The sequence below is a fragment of the Sander lucioperca genome, chromosome 2 (genome assembly GCF_008315115.2).
Source record: "Sander lucioperca isolate FBNREF2018 chromosome 2, SLUC_FBN_1.2, whole genome shotgun sequence".
Classification (NCBI taxonomy): Eukaryota; Metazoa; Chordata; class Actinopteri; order Perciformes; family Percidae; genus Sander; species Sander lucioperca.
In genome coordinates, this window is record NC_050174.1 from 31,956,657 (window position 1) to 31,978,576 (window position 21,920).

At 38.7% G+C, this 21,920-nt stretch overlaps 1 protein-coding gene across 1 annotated transcript in view; it reads left to right on the forward strand.

Annotated features, from left to right (window-relative positions):
* stxbp1b (syntaxin binding protein 1b) overlaps window positions 1-15,320 on the forward strand; it is a 59,275-nt gene extending 43,955 nt beyond the window's left edge. The window contains exons 12-20 of the mRNA XM_031300908.2: window positions 2,050-2,115; window positions 2,592-2,672; window positions 6,323-6,461; window positions 6,754-6,863; window positions 8,338-8,439; window positions 10,828-10,913; window positions 12,629-12,783; window positions 13,344-13,463; window positions 14,418-15,320. Of these exons, the coding sequence (XP_031156768.1) occupies window positions 2,050-2,115; window positions 2,592-2,672; window positions 6,323-6,461; window positions 6,754-6,863; window positions 8,338-8,439; window positions 10,828-10,913; window positions 12,629-12,783; window positions 13,344-13,453 (849 nt within the window). The 3' untranslated portion in view covers window positions 13,454-13,463; window positions 14,418-15,320. The remainder of the gene's footprint in view (window positions 1-2,049; window positions 2,116-2,591; window positions 2,673-6,322; window positions 6,462-6,753; window positions 6,864-8,337; window positions 8,440-10,827; window positions 10,914-12,628; window positions 12,784-13,343; window positions 13,464-14,417) is intronic.
* The last annotated feature ends 6,600 nt before the right edge of the window (window positions 15,321-21,920 follow it).

Sequence of the window (21,920 nt, forward strand, 5' to 3'; positions counted from 1 at the left end):
CAGAGAAAATCTTTAGAACATTTTGCAAGAAGAAGAGAGTGGCCTCCAGCTTGCTGCATTCGTCTTCCTCTCCATGCTCGTTACCCCGGAGCGCATCCCAGATGACACAGGGGCACTCTTCGCCTCCCAGTGACAAGAAGTAGCTCTGCACAGCTGGCCAGGTGTTGATAAGTCTGTCAATTGCAGGGAGTAGGCTCAACCAGCGTGTCGGGACGTGGCGCAACAAGGTAAGGTACTCCATGTCAGCAAATTCAAACATTTCTTTGAGGGTGGCAACTCTCTTGGCAGAACAGCTGAAATGATTGAATGATTTAATCACTATAGACTCGACATCTGTTTTCAGGACATTGCTGGCACATTTTACTGCATTATGTATTATGTGAGCTGGGCAGTTTGCAGGCAGGATCTTGCTGTTGTGTTGTTTTTAGATTTTGGTAGTCGAAAAGAAAAGCCAGGGCTGATGCCATTTTTACTTTTCCAGTCCTAATGAGGTTCACAGACCAATGTAAGAGCTTGTTGCCACTTTCAACTGACCTGCTCGGCCTCCAGAGGGGCTCCGCCTTGGCCGACCTGCTCGGCCTGCCAGAGGGGTTCCCCCTTCGCTGCTGTCCACAGTCCTGTTGGCCGCAGCCTTTCTGCCCACTGTCCCCGGTTCCCAAGTGTCCACTGTCCCCAGTTCCCGAGTGTCCACTGTCCCCAGTTCCAAGTGCCCTCTCTCCCCTGTTCCCCAGTGCCCACTGTCCCCAGTTCCCCTCACTTCCTCGTTCCTCGAGTCCACGGCCCTCAGTCTTTGCCCCATTGACTCTATGCCTTCCCCGGACCCTCTCCACCCTCCTTGGGTCATTTTGTTTTCCTGGACACTTTTTGTTTATTGATCTTTTTTGATCATTCCTCCTCCGGTCTCTCTCCGCCCTCCCTGGGTTGACTTTTTGTTTTTTGGGACGTCTGGGATCCGTCCCTTGAGGAGGGGGTACTGTTGTGGGTGTGGATGTTTCTGTTGCCTGTTTGTATATTTCTGTTGCTGTTTCCTGTTTTGTATATTGATTTTGTATCATTCTGAGGATTGTTTATGTTTATCCTGTTTTGATTGTGTATTATTCTGAGAAGTGTATGTTTCTGATTCCTGTTTTATTTTGGTAGTCTGGTTTTCTGTCCTGTCTTGTCTAGTTTTACTTCCTGTTTTCCCGCCCTTGTGATTGCCTGATGTTTCTCACCTGTTTCCCAGCCCTTGTGTCACCTGCCTCTTATTACCTCATTACCCAATGTATTTAGTCTTTGTGTTCCCCTTGTCCTGTGTCAGATCATTTTGTGTTTGCTTGTGCAGATCGTGTCTCCCCGTGTCAGTTCGTTTCTGGTTCTTTCCTCCCTGGATTTCAGTTTTTGGTTTGTTCTGCTCTTGTTTTTTGGATACCTTGTTCTTGTTTTCTGCTCTCTGGATTAGTTTTTGCCTGCCCCTCTCAGGACTCCCTTTGTTAATTTGCACTTTGTTTTTTGGACAAATAAATCTTCCAACTCAGACTTCTCCTGTCTGCTTTCTGCATTTGGGTCCTCTAATTCCCTGAACTGTCATAGAACGCCCTTTTTAATCAAGACATTGCCAAATAAGTTGATACAAAGCGAATTAAGACTATCGGCTCCACAAAACTCTCTCTGTATTTCTCAGTATGGCTGTGTTCAGAAAATTGTGTTTTTTGTGGGCAGAAAATCGAGTGAAGATAATTACCTTGATTGAATTACCGTGATCACGGAAGGCTTGTATCATGTGGATGTGCTGACAGTTTTGTTGTCATTACTTAGATTTCCTCATGGGGGTGACAGAAACTACGCACTATAGCTTTAACAGATCAAATGTTTTTAACGTAAAATATTCATCTGTAATGTAAGTAGTAACTGCAGCTGTCAGATACATGAAGTGGAGTATATTTAATACTGGACTGAATGTATTATTGACACATCCACCTTTAAAGTTATTATATTAGAGTAAAGAGGGTATCTGTGTAATTCATCACTCCCACCATCACAAAAGTATATCTCATCTGCATCTTTCAGACCACCATGAAGGAATTGTCTCAGATGCTGAAGAAGATGCCTCAGTATCAGAAAGAGCTCAGCAAGGTAGGAGCTGAAGTGTTACTGTACATCTATATAGTTACAGCATGTGATCTTACTGTATTTAGTAGAGTTTAAGTGTTTTCATCCAAAGCACCATGAGCATTTCAAGTGGCCACCCAGTGTAGAGTTAGTGTATCACTCAGAGTTAGAAAGGCCAAGTTAAAGGTAGAGGTCCCAGATTTATATTTTGGACACATCTAATACTGTGACACTGTGTAGTTGTACATTCATATACAAACACCTGTATAATATAATTGTAACACTGTATTTCAGCAAGAAAAGAAAATTACACTGTCTATGACGTGATAGTAAACAGCCGATAATAATTTGAGCACAGAGGTTTAAAAAACCTAGAAGCTGTCAACTTTATTTGGCAGATTTCCCAAGGCAAAAAATGCTTTTGTTTAGTATTGTTTGCAGCTGATTGTGTTCTCTGTGTCAAACTCACTAACAGCATCTCTCCTTTCTGGCCTATTCAGTATTCAACCCATCTCCACTTGGCAGAAGACTGCATGAACCGCTACCAGGGCACTGTGGACAAACTCTGTCGTGTAGAACAGGTAAATCACACATATGCCTCTGTTATATTTGTCTCTAGACTGAGTGAGTAATAACGATGTGGCATTCCAACATAAGCAACTAAGAGCAACTATTACTGTATGTATGAAGGATGTGGGAAATGTGCTTACTTGCTTTCTTTCCACAAGGCTGTCAATTTCATGTCTGTGCATTAAGTACACAGCTGGAGTTAGGACATGGTTAGTATTGTTTGGATGTTTTCAAACTCGAAAGAGTTGAAGAAGGGGCTTGGAGAGAGAGAGACATGATGCAAAGACACTGCGTGAGATGAAGGGGACAGGTGCATGCTGGTGTTCCAAAAACAACAGGAAGTTAGTTATTGTAGTTTGGCCCACTCACCAACACATTCAACAGTTTATGCTGCAGTAGTTCCTGTGACACACATCTCATGGAGGATGTTAAGGTACTTTAACCAATAATTACCAGGCCCCCAGTAACAGCGCTCAGCCTTGCAGCCAGTTTTGTCCAGTGGCCACTCGCAGTATTGCAACAAAAAAATCACCTTGCTGCCCAAAAAGGATTTTCCCCATAGGTCACCATTGTAAAGGAGACGCCTGTAAAACTGCTGCCAGGACATCTCCAACTGCAAACAAGGTTGATTATGACTCTCTATTCTGAATTTTTAATCCATGGACATTTTATATTTGGAAAAACTCCCCTCTAGCTGTGATTTAAAAACCTATGACATCACCACAATGTAAAGTTATGGAGAAACACCAGCGGGAGAAACACTACTGCGTGTATTCTATAGGTATATTCAGTTGGCTGCATATCACGGAAGTAAAACCGGAAGCTTAGAAACTTTTTTGGCATATGCACCAGGCAACTCCATTGATCTGAATAGATGCCATTTTGTGATCGGGTATCCAGTTAATATAATACATCCATGACCATAACTCTGTCTGCATGTTACAAACAGGAACTAATAGCTAATTATGCATATTTGTAATGGCACTAACTTGCCAAAATATAAAGAAATACAGTCTGAGTCAATGGCATGCTGTATGATGTATCTGACATTGTTGGCATGGTAGACATTTATCTGCATTTATATGCCAACAATTCTAGACTAGCGACTAGTCTCCCGGCATACAATAATGTATAATGTATTCCTCTAAAGTCTCACTAGAGCATTTTGTTGCATTCTTGTACGTTTCTTAACTATGACTTTGTAGACATCCTCGTACATTAATTGCTGTTTTCCAACCCCCATACACAAGACACAAAAGGTACAGGTCACAATAATGGTTACTTGCAGACCTGTAGAAAAAAGTATTACATTTAAGTATGGCTAATTTTCTTTAAACCTCACAAAAAGGTCAATAAGTTAGTCTATGAACTTGGAAATTTGCTCTGAACTATGAGATAAATAAATGTATATGGTTATAAACTGAGTAAAGGACAACATGTTTCCATCAGAAACTTAGCTTGTATTGAAATTGATGAGCACATGGTTTTATTACATAATGAAGTGAAAATGTATTACATTTTGACATTTTATTACATAATAATGTTGTTGTTGTTACAGGTCTAATATAAAGACTGGAAACAGCTAGCCTGACTCTGTCCAAATTCAAAGAATACACGTACTAAAACATCTTAAGCTCACTAATGAACACACTGTATGTTCTTTGTTTAAACAAACCAAAATGTAACTACATCAATTTGCAGTTTCAGGGTAATTTACATGCTGGAACTGTTTCTTGACAAAATATTTGATCCATTCTCCAGCATGTCTGTAAAGCACTCTTTAAGTACTTAAAGTGGTCAGGGGTTTCATTTATAAAAGTGTGCGTAGGATCCTTACTATAAGTGTACATACGCCCAAAAGCCCAAAATGGCGTACGCCAAAAAAAAGTCTGATTTATAAAACCGTGTACGCACACCTGTAAGCAATCTTCCCTTTATAAATCAGAGATTACCTACAAGTGTGCGTACGTGGATCAGCCTCTTATCCCGCCCTGTACATGCCCATTTTTAACCATAAATAGTCAATGCAAAGCATCTTGTGAATGCTGATCAGTATATGAATGACACTGGCAGTTGTTACACCGAATCATGATGACTGGCGGAGAAAAAGCAAAAAACTTCTCAGACGTTCAGGAATTTCTGCAAATTGAATTATAATTTCGGCCTGTTCTTGCACAGTGTAGGGAAACCTGATCTATAACTACATGTATTAATAATACGTCCAAAACGGCAGGCATTACGGCACTCGGGCAGCTTCGCTATACCAGACGTATATAATAAGATTTAACAGAACTATATATTATATCCAAACATGACTTAGTGATAAAGTTGAAGATTATATATAATATTTATTAAAAAAAAACACTTAGCTGTCTGACATTTCCCTCTGGAAACAGCCGGTTTCCCCCAGAGTGGCAAGGACCTGTATTTGGACCGGGATGGCACGGTTCTGGCGCGTTGACGTCTCTACTGGACTCAATTCAGTACATAGATCCAAGAACTCAGCTTTAGGGAATTTAAATCGGCATATTAGCCAGTCATGGTCATGGTCCCTGAAGTCTCTTTCTCTCCTGTTTCTTTCATTAGCGTAGTCCTCCTGCAGGGCCAGCAGTGCCATCATGCAGCATTACGCACAGGTTCACCGCAGTAGTTATATGTTTACAACATATTGTGATTGTTAACACCTTGCCAACACAGCATCAACTGGTATCCCCCACCCTGAGATACAATTTGAAGACGAAAGAAAGTGTAATGGGCAAACACACTTCATGCAGGTTTTGTCACAAACAGTATTAAAGTTTGGACTAATAACGAGGACATTAAGGGTAACGATTGCGCGAGAGCTTAACGGCTGTATTTTCAGACTTTGACATTTGATGATATATGCACAGTTTTAAAGACAGATATTTAGTTATTTACAATGTGTTCTGCCGTTATCTAATGCTAGGGTATTTGATGCTATCCTGTATTCCAGTCGGGCCATCCCCTCCTCCTGAGCTCTGTAGCGGACAAGGTGACGGCGAGACAGCGCCGATTAAACATTAAGAACAAATTTTTATTTAAGATTTGAGTTGGAGGTGTTTATGGAACAATTATCACTCAGTACAAGCGCAAATAACACACTGCTTGATTTAATCTTCATGGTAATGTGGATGATATGGAGTGAAAAAATGTGCGTGAGGCATCAATACTTCAAAATCGTTATTCCCATTTACTTTCTGCAGTCTGACTTCAGTTCACCACCACACCATCTGCGTCGCCAATTCCTATTTTGTCTCCAAAATGTGCGTACGCATGGGTCAGAGTTTGCGTGGAGGACCGCACATTCTCCTGTCAAGTTTATTTTTTATAAATCACAACCTTTGTGTAGGAAGTGGGGTACGCACATTTTCAGCCCCGTTTTGTGCGTACACCACGTTTATAAATGAGACCCCAGATGAATTTCAATTTCAATTTAGACTAGTGTTTAAGTAGAAGGGTTTGTTGATTGGATGCGACAGCTTCATGCTGTCCCCACTGGTGGTAATTGCAGCCACATACAGGCTCTTCTCTAACTTCTTAGCTAGATTTCTACACAGAAACTCAGATCCTCTGTATTGTTAAAATGCAACTTATGTGGAAGTCATGTTGAGTTTTGCCCTCTTCTGTGTTGTTTTTTAAGGATCTGGCGATGGGCATAGATGCAGAGGGAGAGAAGATTAAGGATCCCATGAGGCTCATTGTACCCGTTCTACTGGATGCCACCGTCAGTGTGACTGACAAGATCCGCATTATCCTGCTCTACATCTTCCTTAAAAACGGTAAGATATGCACTGTCCTGTTCCTGTTGTTTTTCATATCAACTCACTTGGAAGGAAGGTATAACTGCATTATGATGACAAAAGCAGAAACACACTCAATCTTTTGATGGAATCGTAAATATGTTTGCATTTGTATTGTGTTCTTTTGTTTCTTTAGTTCTAATCCATTTCAGTTTTTCTCGTGTTTGCATGCAGTATACTATATTTGTGAATGTGCATGCTCTCATGCATGTGTGTATGGACTGGAAAACTATGCTACATTTGTTTGTGTGTCTGTATGTGTGTGTGTCAGGTGTGACTGAGGAGAACCTGTGTAAGCTCCTTCAGCATGCCAGCATCCCACCAGAGGACAGTGACATAATTTCCAACATGGCCCACATGGGCATTCCCATTGTCTCTGAGGTGAGCTGTCCTGCCCTAGGACCTCAATGTCTCATCATGAACCATATTAAGCTCAATCTTAAGCAGGTTGTCCCCAGGTTCTTATCACTTCTGAAGGTGTCATGAAAAATTTTCCCTCCTACTTCCTACTATGCATAATATACCAGCATGGTTATTCAAGTTGCTATTCCAAATGCAATACTCAATACTCAAAAATTTAGATGTAGAAATGTGTAATACCATCATGAGACCCTACATACAAGCACAATAATTACTGTAATTTGTTTATTATCCCTACATTATGCACATAGCTTTTCAGAATAACTCGTCCCTAAAGGATAACACTGGTGTTATACTGTATTTTTCTTATTGTCAACAAATCGGATGTTAGTCCGTCTCTCCAAACTTTCCAAATGTAATGCTCTAGTGAGTATTCGGGCCAGCAGGGTGTTTGTAGAATTGAGTCAAAAATAATTTACAGTGTATGTAATGTGTAATAGGTAATGAAGGAACATGTCATCCAGTGCGACAGTGTCGCTCATTGATGTGTTTATAATAGTTTTTGGACAACAATGAAGCTCTGTGGCACAGAGGAATAAGAGATTAGGCTTTGGATACAAACACAATACTTGTATTGTGTATTGTGTATCATTATTTGCTATCTAGTTATCCCATCACTGCCCCCCTCTCATGTGCAATTCTTATTTTATCTATTTATTTAAATCTTATGTCCTGAATGTATGTGATGTCTTGTTTTGTTTTTATTGTTAAAACTGTCTTTCACTGAACAGAACTTCTCCCCAAATTTAGTTGTATGTTACCATTTAAAATGACAATAAAGACTATCTATCAATGCTGGTACATGTACATTTCATAGGTATAACATTATCTGTTGTACAGGAAACAATGATTTTATTAGGGGCTAAGCTGTTCTTGTATGTGTCCATAGTTCAACTATGCGCTGTCCACAGTTTGGGCTGCTGTAGGTCACCCAATAACTTAGACCCATATGGGTTTTCTGTGGGCAAGCCTGAATGTAGGCTGCCTAGAGCAAACAAAGATGTATTTTGTGGAGGGCACAGTAAACCCTCAGTAGACCCCTGTGATTATGTTTGTAAAGATGGGACAAATTTGTAGCTATCATCAAAACTTAGTCTCACCAACCTGAACTAGAAACTTCTTACTGTAAAAGCACTTTTTTTTTTTTCCATTTTAACTTAACTGGATGCCTATTACACATATTCCTTTCTTTTTTATGACTAAAACAAGTGCAATTTTGCTGGAAAAAAAGAGTTATTACCTGTAGCCAGTAGCACAATATCCACTTTTTGTAGGAAAACCCTTTGCTTATAACCATACATGGGATGTGAGCCTAAATAACTCAATACTGACATTTGGCACTTGAAAATGACACACTATTTAACTGTCTCAGTAGGTTGATCTGCTGGTGTTTGAATTGTTAAAGCCATGAGTGATTAGCTTTGTTTCTTCACAGGGCACCACCAAGAAAGCCAAGAAGCCCGATCGTAAAGAGCGAATCAGTGAGCAGACCTACCAGCTCTCTAGGTGGACTCCTCTTGTGAAAGATCTCATTGAGGTACTTCTCATGTTATTGCAGTAGCCTACATTATGCAAGTATTAAGTATAAGTATAAGGTATAAGCAGTTTGTTTATTGTCCCCATGGGGAAATGCACTATGACTACACACTACTATTGGGGATAAGTGGTAATTGACACATTAACTACTAACTACTAGAGATCTCAACAACATTTTAATAAGGTTATATCAAGTGCTGATTCTTGGTTTCTTAAACCAAGTGATACAATTCCACTGGAGTAATATGTCAATTAAGACAAACTGTTTTTATGAAGAAAGCATAATCTTCGTGAAATTTGTGATATAGCGTAGTATGCTTTGCTTTCACATTTAAAGAGAACAAATTAAAATCATAAAACTTTTGGTAAATTGGATGTTTGTGGAGCAGCACGGTGGTACAGTGGTTAGCATTGTCGCCTCACAGCAAGAAGGTTTTGTGTTTAAACATGTTGATCGACTTGGGCCTCTCTGTGTGGAGATTGCATGTTCTCACTGTGTCAGTGTGGGATTACGTTTAATTAATCAACTCTAAAATTACTCGTAGGTGTGAATGGCAGCATGAATGGTTGTCTGTCTCTACTGTATGTGTCAGCCATGAAATAGTCTGGCAACCTGTCCAGGGTGTACCCAGCCTCTCAGCCAATGTCAGCTGTGATCGGCTCCAGCCCCCCTGCGTCCCTGAAAAGGTTAAAGATAATAGATCAATAGATGGATGTTTGTGGCAGTTTGTGTTCAGTAGCCGACTTACAATACATGAGGTTTAAATGGAAACTTAGTTTTTTTTCAACCTGGAACCTATTTTCATATGTTTTTGTGTCTAAGTGACTGATAGAAACAACAATCTTTGAAATTGGTGTGCTCATATTATGCTCATTTTCAGGTTCATAATTGTATTTAGGGGTTGTACCAGAATAGGTTTATGTGGTTTCATTTTCAAAAAAACACAATATTTTTGTTTTACTGGACATTGCTGCTGCTCCTCTTATCACCCTGTGTGTTGAGCTCTCCGTTTTAGCTACCGAATGAGCCACAGCACTTCTGTTCCATCTTTGTTGGGAGTCACACATGCGCAGTACCTAGGTAAGCACTACAAGCTAGTCAGTTGCAGAGTATGATATGAGGGCGTGCCACGCTAGCAGCTAGGTGAGCAATATAAAGTGTGTTACAAAGTGACGCACGTTTGTCACGGAAGTAAAGGCTGGACTACAATAGAGCTGTTTGGAGCAGTTTGTGAACAGTGTTTTCTCTGGAAGATGGTAAGTCCCTTTGGGGTGGACTTTGGGCTTTTTCACTTTGTAAACCTATAACATGCAAATGATATATAACACAATAAAGGAAAGTCAGCAGCAGCAGCAAAACAAGCTGCAATGTAAGTTATTGGGCAATTGCGCACCTTCAATTTACGTCGACAAAAAGTAATTGTTTTACCACTGACATGCTCAGATTATTGTTCTAGGTGTCTGGCAACATTATGGAAAGGATCCCTAGAGCGGCCAACCTTTTTGTTAAATAGTAAGATCTTTTTTGTTTAACATGAAACAGCCTCGGAATCGCTATTGCCAAACCTACCAAACTCCATTTAAATAAACAATAATTTTATCATCGTAAACCACACTTAAAGGTCGACAGAAGCTAAATAAAATAATTAAGAGCAGTCTTAGTTCATCTTTCCAGTGTTCCAACAATCACCACTCTGGTTTGGTTGAAATAAACCCTTAATTCACCCATTTAGGAAAATATGCTGCATCTATACACGCCTAGTTTGTTTAAATAGAGTGGGTTTCAAGCTGTTTCTGGTTAAACAGAAAGGATATTATTCTTTAACAAAAAGGTCTATCTCTGTAGAGATCCTGTCCTTAATGTTGCCAGACACTTCGAATAATAATATGAGCCTGTCAGTGGCAAAAACAGCATTTTAAGTGGACGAAATTGACGATGCACATTTGCCCTATTGGATTACATTGCAGCCCGGTTCGCGGCTGACAGTTACAGCTTTCTTGCTCAATACTGGACCAGTTTCAAAATATTTTGTTCACATTAGTCACTAAGACATTAATGCATGGAACATTGGGTCCAGGTTGAAAAAAAACCAGGAGAATAAAAGCTCATGGGTTGTTTCATTGTCAGCTACAGATACTGATATTCTCTTTTGGATTGGTCGTGTGGAATTTCCATGTCGATTACATTCCACATCCTGTAATTTTGTGATGGACAAAACGAGCCAAGAACAATGAGTTGAATTACTGAGAAGCATAGTGAATGTTTCATTACCCCCCTCTCCCAGTAATGTTAATCAGCAGTTAATTAGATAGTATTTTGGGGGAGAACTCTAACATGGGTGAGTCTGTTTTTGGTACAAACTGTAGTAACTTAAATGTATTCCCACAGGACGCCATCGAGGACAAACTTGACCCCAAGCAGTACCCGTATATTTCCCAGCGACAAGCATCTGCCAAAGCCAGCGCTCCCTCAAGGTGTGTAGTCTTTTAATGCATGGTGCCTACACTTTAGGTAACACATTACTTCAATAAATAACTTCAATAACTAAAACAATTTTTTTAATTAATTTTTCATTGCAATTACAATTTTCAACAACCCAATTTTGTCACACTCCCAGACACAGTGCATAAATGTTCCTTTTGCATTAGCATTTCAAACATAGGTCAGATATATTACTGTTGTATTTATTTAATTTAACAGGAGTTGTGTATGTCTGCATCAGCCAAATATATTGGAGTAGCTTTAAATTAGAGTTTGCTGTTTTTTTCTAAGATTTTGTTTTTTTACAATTGTTTTCTGAAATGTCCTCTTTTAGGTCTGCCCTCCATATCTCAAGTCTAACTGTTTATGTTTCTTTAGAGCCAGATGCAAGCCAGTTATACATTGATGAAATCAAACCCCTCTCATTGCAATTGTTAGTTATAATTTCTTCTAAGGATGAGAGTGCAGGAATCCTGACTGATTGGTTTTGCATAGAATTTCCTCACTTGGAGATATGAAAAAAAAAAAGTTTCCTTGGCAAGTCATACATTAGAGAGATTTCTTCAATGGTCATTAGAATCCCTGTTTTAAATAGGTCGCCTACTTTCCTTATTCCTTTATTTGTGATGCTAAATAGTACCAATAAAGATTTGGACATTACAGCCCTCCAGTATCAAATGGAAGATACAGCAGATATAAGCGGATTCGCGGATTTTTTATTCCATATAGATTTCTTGAAGAGTGCTGTGTGAGTTTCTGAAACATTCCTGCAGGTGGTGCGAGAGGGATATTTTGAAATAAATACATGACTACAAGCAATATGTTAATTTTTAATATATTTATTCTCCCTTTCATGGATATAGGTAAAGGCATCCACCTTTCTATAGATTTATGTACTGAGTTCATTATTACTTAATAGTTTGTTGGTGCTATAGTTTCTAAATGAGGTATTATTTTGATGCTCAGATATGTAAAATTAGATAAGAGCTTGAAATTAAATAATTATTGGTTTATATATTGTATTTTATTTCCATTAAACAGCATTAGTGATGATTTTGAAGCATTTACTTTATATCCGAAGATACTACCAAACAGGCTGATTAGATCTAACAGTGCTGGTATGGATGTGTTTAATTGTTTTAAGAATAAAATTACGTCGTCAGCAAAAGGAGCTATTCTATGATCTCTGTTGCCAATTGTAATCCACTGTATTTGCCTACTCTAATTGCTATTGCTAGTGGTTCAATAGCTAGTATGAACAGAAGTGGTGATAGAGGTGAACCTTGGGGGCAACCTCTTGTAATATTAAAGGGCTCAGACACCACTTCATTTTTCAGTACCTCAGCTATAGGATTGAGATGTAATATTTTGATCCAGTTAAGGAAAGTATTTCTAAAACCAAATCGAGCTATAGATAATATTATATTGAGCTAAAGATTTAAGTCCACTCAGCCCTATCGAAGGCCTTCTCCGTGTCAAGCGAGAGAAGAGCCGTGTCTTTTTCTTCTTTTTGGCAGTTCAGTACATTGACAATGCTAAACAAGTTAATTTAAATACATTTCAGCGAAAGGTGAATTGTAAATAAGAGTCTTACAATATTGACTCAAAGGAAGAAAAAAAAGTCTACATGCACTAGAAAAACCCATTAACTTTCAATGTAATGTTTTGCAGTAAGTGCTTATCTATGTCCTTGATTCACATCTTCCAGTGCTCGCTATGGTAACTGGCACAAGAACAGGGGCCCCACAGAGATGAAGACGGGGCCAAGGATTATCGTCTTTATTATTGGAGGGATGACGTACAGCGAGATGCGCTGTGTGTATGAGGTCACCCAGGCCAATGGCAAGTGGGAGGCCCTGATTGGTGAGTTCACTGGACAGAAAGTCCACCAATTTTACAGAAATGTAGTACAATATTAGTGGAGTTTCCCTTTATATTTTATTATTTTCAGTAAAACATCACACACAGTCTAAAACTAAAATTTAACATAACTGCTAAAACATTCTCTTACATACTTAGATGGAATATAGTTCAAATGCATCATATTGTATTTTATTTCCATTAAGCAGCATGCTAGCTTTTAGGTTTCCCAGCAATCCTGACAGGTAATCATTAACGAAAAGATACAATTGAAGACAGACTGAATTTGTCAAACTAGCTTGGCAAAAATGCTAACATGCTAGCTAATGCTATATATATATATATATATATATATGTATGTCCTTTACAAACTATAGGTTTTAGTTTAGACCTCTATTCCAGTAAGTCAGTTCAGACAAGACTGATTGCCTCAAAGGGACCCTTTCCATATTTAAAAAATATTTAGTTCAAAATACTCCTGTCAAATGAAGGCTTAATGTTATTTTGTTTGTTGTTGTTGATTTGTAGTCCTTGCTGACCTTTCAGGCTTTTCTCTCCTGTAGGTTCCACCCACATTCTCACCCCACCTAAATACTTAAAGTACCTACAGCACCCAGACTTCCTGGACCCCAACGCCCCTCCAGAGGGCCCAGAGGAGCCGCCTGCAGAATAAAAAGACATTTGTAAGTAAATACACAAGTCATGATGTGATTTGTGAATCCCTGTGTTCCTCCATGTCAGTCCACCTGCTGAGTGTCTTATGTTGAACCATTGATCTCTGCAATAGCTGATCCTGGTCCTTGTGTTTCATATCTATATCTCTAATACCTGTAGGTGTACATGTACAGACTCTCCTGATGGTGACCGTACCTGTTAAAAAATATATTCACTGAAGTCATCCATGTATTCCTAGTTGATCACTGGCTTTACTGTTCCATGCTAACACTGCATATACAAAATGAGAAGAGAAGATAGGAACTTGTAGCACATAAAGCTATAAAGGTAAATAATCTTAAATGGATATATATTGTATCTATGGTAGTTTTATGTTGGAGATTCTTACAAGTTACACACGATATATATATAGAATAAACTATATAATAATATAGGCTACTACTAATATTTTTTAGCTAATAAGGTTGGATGCTCGGATACTATAAAGCTTTATTTAACATATACTATATGGCCAAAAGTACGTGAGCAACCAAACAGCGTATCGTACTCCATGGTAACTCAGCTCTGTCACAGTTCACATGTCCAGTGGAAGCATTTCAAAAGCAGAAGGTCTTCATTTCATTCTGAAAACACATGTGCAGCTCATTTGCCCAGTCAGTTCCCAGAATTGTTATCAGCAATTAACTTGGTTACTAATCGTATAATTACCGACAGGAATAAAGACCAAACCCATGAAATTAAGACCCAAATTAAAATAAACTGGAATTACCTTTTAATTTCCAGAATGGAAAAAAAAACACATGGATTTTGGATATTAGATTGATCTAAGTTGGCCAAAAAAACACTGTCAATGAAACAAGAGGTATTCCTTAAAGTATATATAGGTTATTATCATGGACTTACAATACTTCCTTTAGGTCATTACACTGAAAAGTGATCATACATCGCCTTGTGTCTTTCAGAATCAACTGAAATCTTCACCCCTACTCGCCTTCTAAAAGCCCTCAAAGACTTGGGAGAAAGAAGAGCAGACCAGTTAAGAAGTTCCAGTGCTTTGCCTCAGCCCTCAGCAGTAACAAACTATGACTTCTCCTTCTCCTTTACCCCCTGGTATGACACATCAAATATAGGCTAGATGTTGTATATGATTCAGTTGCTGTTTACTCATAAACCAAACTCTTTTGACATTTTTGAGTGAATTGATATTGATCAAAGTTTATTAGACGAGATTGGATTTGTGTTGAATGTTGTCTACTGTATACTGTGGGACTTTTATTTCTTTGGAAAAGTAATGTATGTGAATTAGTTTAGATGATTGGATACAATTCAGTATGCGCTATAAATGAAAACTGGTTACAGAGTATACTGGGACAATTATTTCTCTGCTTCACAGTTAGAACAACATTTTATTTTTCATTGAAGACACACATTGAAGATACACAACCTTCTCATGACAGTTTTATTTCAAGTAGTGCTTTCCTTACAGTAGCAACCATGCCATACTAGGTCTATTAAACATTAGATTTTCAGTGATGTGTCTGACCTTGGAAATGCCTATGTAAAGCCACTCTGATATTATATTCAGCTGTAGATCAAGCATTTTAAAGATAAATTATACAGTATAGTTGGATTGTCTCTGTACACAGCAGTGTTTTTTGCAGTGTATTTCTTTCTGTTCCATGTGTTTGACCATAATGTTGTTATTGGTTATTGTTGTGTAGTGATTCTCTGTAACTAGTAATCCACTATGTATGAAGACAAATGTCACTATTATAACAAGTATGTGATTGTATGTCCACATCCATGAACAATACTTGCTGCAGGATTTGTGTTCGCTAATAAAATGGCTTTCATTAAACTCTTTATTTAGTTGTTTTGAAAATCTGCTCTCTCCCCTGTGAGGTCAGAAATAATAGGAAAAAAAAAAGTCATGAGCTCTCTAAAGTACAAGGTTTGAGTGTACAGCATACTGCAGGTAGTAACTTTTAGTAGTAGAAAAATTATTCAAATATTTTACTGGAGTAAAAGTCAAGTCAAATATTTTTTTATGATATAGCCCCAAATCACAAATATGCCTCAAATGACTTTACAATATGTAAAGTACAAGATCTAAAAAAGAAATCCCTTACAAAATAGAGAACAGTCCCTCATTTACAGTATCTCACAAAAGTGAGTACACCCCTCACATTTTAGTAAATATTTCATTATATCTTTTAATGGGACAACACTGAAGAAATTACACTTTGCTACAATGTAAAGTATTAAGTGTACAGCTTATATAACAGTGTAAATGTGCTGTCCCCTCAAAATAACACACAGCCATTAATGTCTAAACCGCTGGCAACAAAAGTGAGTACACCCCTATGTTAAATTCCCATACAGACAGGCAGATTTTTTATTTTTAAAGGCCAGTTATTTCGTGGATCCAGGATACTATGCATCCTGATAAAGTTCCCTTGGCCTTTGTAATTAAAATAGCCACACATCATCACATGCCCTTTTCCATACCTAGAGATTGGCATGGGGTACTTTCCATAAAATCATCTCTCAATGCAAATCAAACCAGCTATTAGGCTAACCAACATAAAACCATGCCAATCTCTAGGTATGGTGAAGGGTATGTGATGATGTAGGGCTATTTTAATTCCAAAGGCCAAGGGAACTTTATCAGGATGCATAGTATCCTGGATCCATGAAATAACTGGCCTTTAAAAATAAAAATCTGCCTGCCTCTATGGGAATTTAACATAGGGGTGTACTCACTTTTGTTGCCAGCGGTTTAGACATTAATGGCTGTGTGCTGAGTTATTTTGAGGGGACAGCACATTTACACTGTTATACAAGCTGTACACTTAATACTTTACATTGTAGCAAAGTGTAATTTCTTCAGTGTTGTCCCATTAAAAGATATAATGAAATTAGGGCTGTCAATCGATTAAAAAAATTAATCTAATTAATTACATACTCTGTAATTAATTAATCGAAATTAATCGCATACATAATTAACGGTGCCTGAACCAATCCTTTTTAAGAAAGTAAAAAAAGAAAAAAAAAAAAAAAGGGTACTAAACAACAGTTGGTGACGTTAAAGAACGGGTTGTTTATTGCTAAGGCCATATGGTCAAAATTAAATGATTTAATAATAATGTATAACAATAACAGTAACTTATTTCACTAGTAAATTGCTGTTGAACGACAAAAACAACCACCAGGTTGGAAAAGGACATTTACAATAACTTCAAATGCACCACGTGGCTGTAGTTTACCAGTTTCATTGAACGCACCGTCTGTGTTGTTTTTCCGACGGCTAAAACACTTCTTATATACAGTCTATGCTAGTCAAACTTTACACCGTTTAGCGCTAGCTGTCAGCATTGTAACCGTGTTTAATCCAGCTACTAGCTAACGTTAGCTACTGTCGAGTATAGTGTTAACTAGCGTCACATGCAGCGGTGTTTGTGTTGCCTGTATCGTCTGTTTCAGAACATCAGAGAGAAGTGCAGACCTATCAGTGGCACCAGATTTCTGTAGCCAGGGTTGGCAGGAAGAAGATTTTTACAAGTAAATGTTCCAATTAATGATCCAGGCAGCACATTCTCATCTCCCTCCTTCATTTTACAGTCCAATGGTGGCTAGAACGTCTGGAATGGATTATTATACGCGTTATTTTTTCTCAGATTAATTAATCGAAATTAACGCGTTATTTTGACAGCCCTAAATGAAATATTTACTAAAATGTGAGGGGTGTACTCACTTTTGTGAGATACTGTATGTCACTTGAAATAATTTGATGTAGCCAAATTTTATACTTCTATATTCCTAGTTATGCGAACGAACAATGTCGCAGGCTTTCAGATGCCAAGGATGAATTTAAATTGAATCAATAAATCCTCACGAGGCTGAGATGGTGCAATATATGGTCTTCAATTTAAGGACAAAGACCCAAGTTAGTTCTGCATAACCAATGCCCCAAATGTGCAGATACATGACATTATAAACTGTGAAGATTATTAAAACACACCTTCTTACTACCTCCCTCATAAAGATAGCCCTCATCAAAAGTCATGCATTCCTTTGTATAGTTCTTTCGAAAACATTTCTGCAGAAAAAGAATTTGGGGACATTATACAATGTCTCTAAATTATGCCAAATAAGGACTGTTGTGGCCAGGTCACCCTGACATATTAACTATAAGGACATTTACTGTTCTCAGCAAGATATAAACCATCTGGAAAGTACCAAAGAATTTGCATTATACATACAATGAGATTCAGGTGCACTACCTGAGATGGTGCTCTAAAAATATACCTATGAGGGGAGGAGTTCAAACAGTTCATGTACTGGGTGATATGTGTCCTTTATGATGCTGAATGCCTGCCACAGGCTTCAGGGGGTGTAGATGATTTTCTCTGCAGTTTTTATGACTCTTTGTAGAGCCTTTTTGTCAGCTGTTGCCATACCATATGAGTATCCCGTAGGGCAGGGCACTCTGAATGGAACAACGGTAGGAAGACACCAGAAGCTGTTGTGACATGTTTAACCTTCCTAAGAGTTCTCAGGAAGTAGAGTCACTGTTGTGCTTTTGAACCCAAAACTGGAGGCTCTCTCCACTCTATCCCCTTTTATGTACAGTGGCTGGTGATGAACCTGCTTCTTCCTGAAATCATAGAAAAAAGGGCTCAGCACACAGCCTTGTAGAGCTCCTGTGCTGAGTGACAGAGTGGAGGAGCGGTGGGGGCCCATCCTGACTGACTGTGGCTGATTTGTTAAGAAATCCTGTATCCATAGGCAGATGTTATGCGGGAGCAAGAAAGTAAAAACAGGAAGAAGGTCCTGTGTTCTGGACTAGTGCATATTTCTTGCATCTCCATGGTCAAACCAGCTAATTTCATTTAAATCATTTTCAGACAATGTTTCACGAGTGACGCTACTACGTACGTCTGCTCTGCTCACCAAGACTTTGGTCCCTGCCGGCAACTGTGTCCAAGATTAGTGGCGGCTGGTTTGACCACGGAAATGAGAGTGACGCCGAGCTTGACCGCAGTCTATTTCTGTGAGAAAAACATTGCAAACTGCTACAGGATGTTCTGCCGCATCGCAGATTGCAAAGCACATGATGATTAGACATGTATTAAACATATTGGCCAAATGTAAAAGTAAAAGATTTGTTAGATTTGAAAGTAGCCTAATCTTTGAACATATTTATATTATTTGTTGAACTTTGAAGCTTTTTAGTTAAAAAAATATATATAAAAAAGATGTTTTTTTATATCATGATGATTTCAATAATTAAATACTTTTCACAAACCTCCTGTCAGCATGCCACGGACCTCTGGTTGTTCCAGGGCCTCACTTTGAGAATCACTTCTGTACAGCATACGACACCCTCTATCTTTATAGACCAGATGGAATAAAATGTCTCGGTTGTGTTCTGGGTCTTCCCTGTGGTTGGGCATGCACGGATACTCCCCAGAGGGACACATCCTAATCAGATAGCCAAATCATCTAGAATAGCTTCTTTGAGTGCAAAGGAGTTCTACACCAAACTCTTTCCAGATACAGTTGTGTTCAAAATAATAGCAGTGTGTTTAAAAAAGTGAATAATGCTCAAAATCCTTAGAATAGCTTTTAATTCCATAATATCAATGCATTGGGAACACTGCACATTCAATTCCAAATCAAAACATGACCAAAATTGATCAAGAAAAGGGAATATTAGGCTGTTCAAAAAAATAGCAGTATTTGCATTTTTCTTTACAAACTCAAACATTTACTGTATAAACTGAAAAAAATGTCTCAAGGGTTTGCTTTACTTTGAATCACTGCACTATTATTTAGTTGCACCATTATTTCTGAGAACTGCTTCACATCTGTGTTGCATGGAGTCGACCAACTTCTGGCACCTGTGAACAGGTATTCCAGCCCAGGACGATTAACTACATTCCACAATTCCTCTGGATTACTGGGTTTTGCCTCAGAAACAGCATTTTTGATGTCACCCCACAAGTTTTCTATGGGATTGAGGTCTGGGGATTGGGCTGGCCACTCCATAACATCAATCTTGTTCATCTGGAACCAAGACTTTGCTCACTTACTGGTGTGTTTTGGGTCATTGTCTTGCTGAAAGACCCATTTCAAAGGCATTTCCTCTTCAGCATAAGGCAACATGACCTCTTCAAGTATTTTGATATATTGAAACTGATCCATGATCCCTGGTATGCGATAAATAGGGGAGCCAAAATAAAAACGCTCACGCCACGCATCCAGTGTGTAGCCGGCCTTATAGTGGCATTAATGCATAAGCCTGCGTAGTGTAGTACATATTTATAACAGGCTGCATTTGAGCATTAAATATTGGAATATTATTCAAATATTTCAAAAAATAAATTAAATTTGAATGGTACAGAGGAAGACTGACAACTCTAATACACAATGCAGTGGGAGGAATAGTAGTAGTAGCTGTCATTAAGTGCAGTAGGCCTATTGCTCTGACATGTAGTCAAGTACAAGTATAAAGTATTTGAGAAATGGAAATGCTCAAGTCAAGTACAAAGACTTTAACACTAAACTTACTTACTCTTCACCACTGGTGCATTTATTATATCTGGGTATGAATATTGATGTAGTCACATTTATTTGCCTTCATATATTATGGTCAGACCTACCTTTGATATGATCTGCAGTACTAGTTCCCTTCGTTTCTCCAGTGTTTCCCCCCTCCCTTCCTGTTGTATGTTTGTTTATCCCCTGTCTAGTGTGTATCTATCTAGGCTGGGCGTGGCTGACCTACATTTTGCTACTCAGCCAAACTCCTCTCACCTGCTGCTCCTCCCACCTGTGGTCCATTTCCTCCGATTGTCAGCTACATGAATTAAGACTACGTTTACACATGGCCGGCTATTTTCATAAACGGACATTTAGAACCTCTATGTTTTCAGAAAAGTGTTTGTTTACATGTACCCGTGTATATATATATATATATATATATATATGCTGTCAATGCTGTCAAGAGCATGCCACACCTGTAGGTGGCAGTGTAACAAGAAGCTCAAGCCCACGTTAGCCAATCAGAATCCCGAAAATAGCAACAACAGCAACGACTCACTTCCTCTTTCTCTCTCTCGGCTGCCTAAACCTCCGTTTGTCTCAGTTTACATGCAAACGTGCAAACGAAGTTTTCCAAAATCTCCACTTTGGCCAGAGTTTTTAGAAATAATCGTTTTCTGTGATAAAAACGGGGTTTTCGTGTAAATGAGAGGCCAAACCGCAGGAAAATATCTGCGTCTTCCCTTCATGACTTAAGCCGGTCCTTCCTCTCCAGTCTTCGCCAGTTTGTTGTGAGACCTTCAATGGTAACACTTTGCCCTTTATCCTGAGTGTTTTCTCTTATAGTTCTGCCCTGTTTTTTATATTCCTGCCAGCTACACATAACGGCATGAATGAGGTAAAAGAAACAAACAGGAGTGAGTCGGTTCATTGACTTATGGCACTCGATTCTCCTGGTTCAGTGACACAAGTCGGGTTAATTAACCGGCTCTTCAGTCAGTTCGTCAACACTAATCTGGATGCAGCTTTTTTTTTTTTTTGCATTTGTTTTCGGGAATGTCTGCTTTTATTTTTGCATCGCTTCTTTTTTCGAGGTTTGTGTGCTTTTCTTTTTGCATCGTTTCTATATTTGCAGGGCGTTTATGTATTTGGTTGTGTTGTGTGTATTTGCAGCGCGTTTGCTGAATGCTGCCCATGTGTTGTAAAATTAATGAAATTGTTTTCTTAATTTGCTTGTGTTTTGTCTATTTGTATGCGTTTTCTTAAGTTGCAGGGCATTTGCCCCTGTCGGTCACCGTACGGAACATTAGTCCGACAGGGTTTGTTATGGGAAGTGAGGCTCTCCGTGTGTAGAAAAGTACGGTAAGCGGCAGCTGCCGCTGACACAGTGATGCACATTTCCATGGGTATTGAAGCTACAGTAGTCAGTGTTTTATGTTCGCTGCAAAGAAGAATTAAATCACCTGATTAATGCAACGTTATCACGACATCTCCCGGCCATTTTTCACCACAGAAAGCTGCTACCAGCCAGGCTAAAGCTAATATAGGAAGCCTAAAAAAAAAGTCCCAACTAACGTTATGGTTCTGAGCCGCGACGCTGGAAACATAACACTAATCTACAACAGCAGTCTGTGTCTGATATAACGTAATTTACACTGACTGAAGTGTTCTTGGATACACAGTTTGTTGCTAGTGTGTGACATGCAGGTCTGCATGCACAGCCAGCCATCAATCATAATCTATGTTGATCAATTTATCAAACAACCAAAGCAGTCGACCACAACTAAAAATTTTGAGGAAGCAATATGCATGCATTATTAATAGTATTCACTTTAGCCTGGATTGATAGTATTATATAAATAGGCTACAATGGTGTCATGTCAGTCAACCAGTGTATTTAACTACCTAATGTCCCTCTC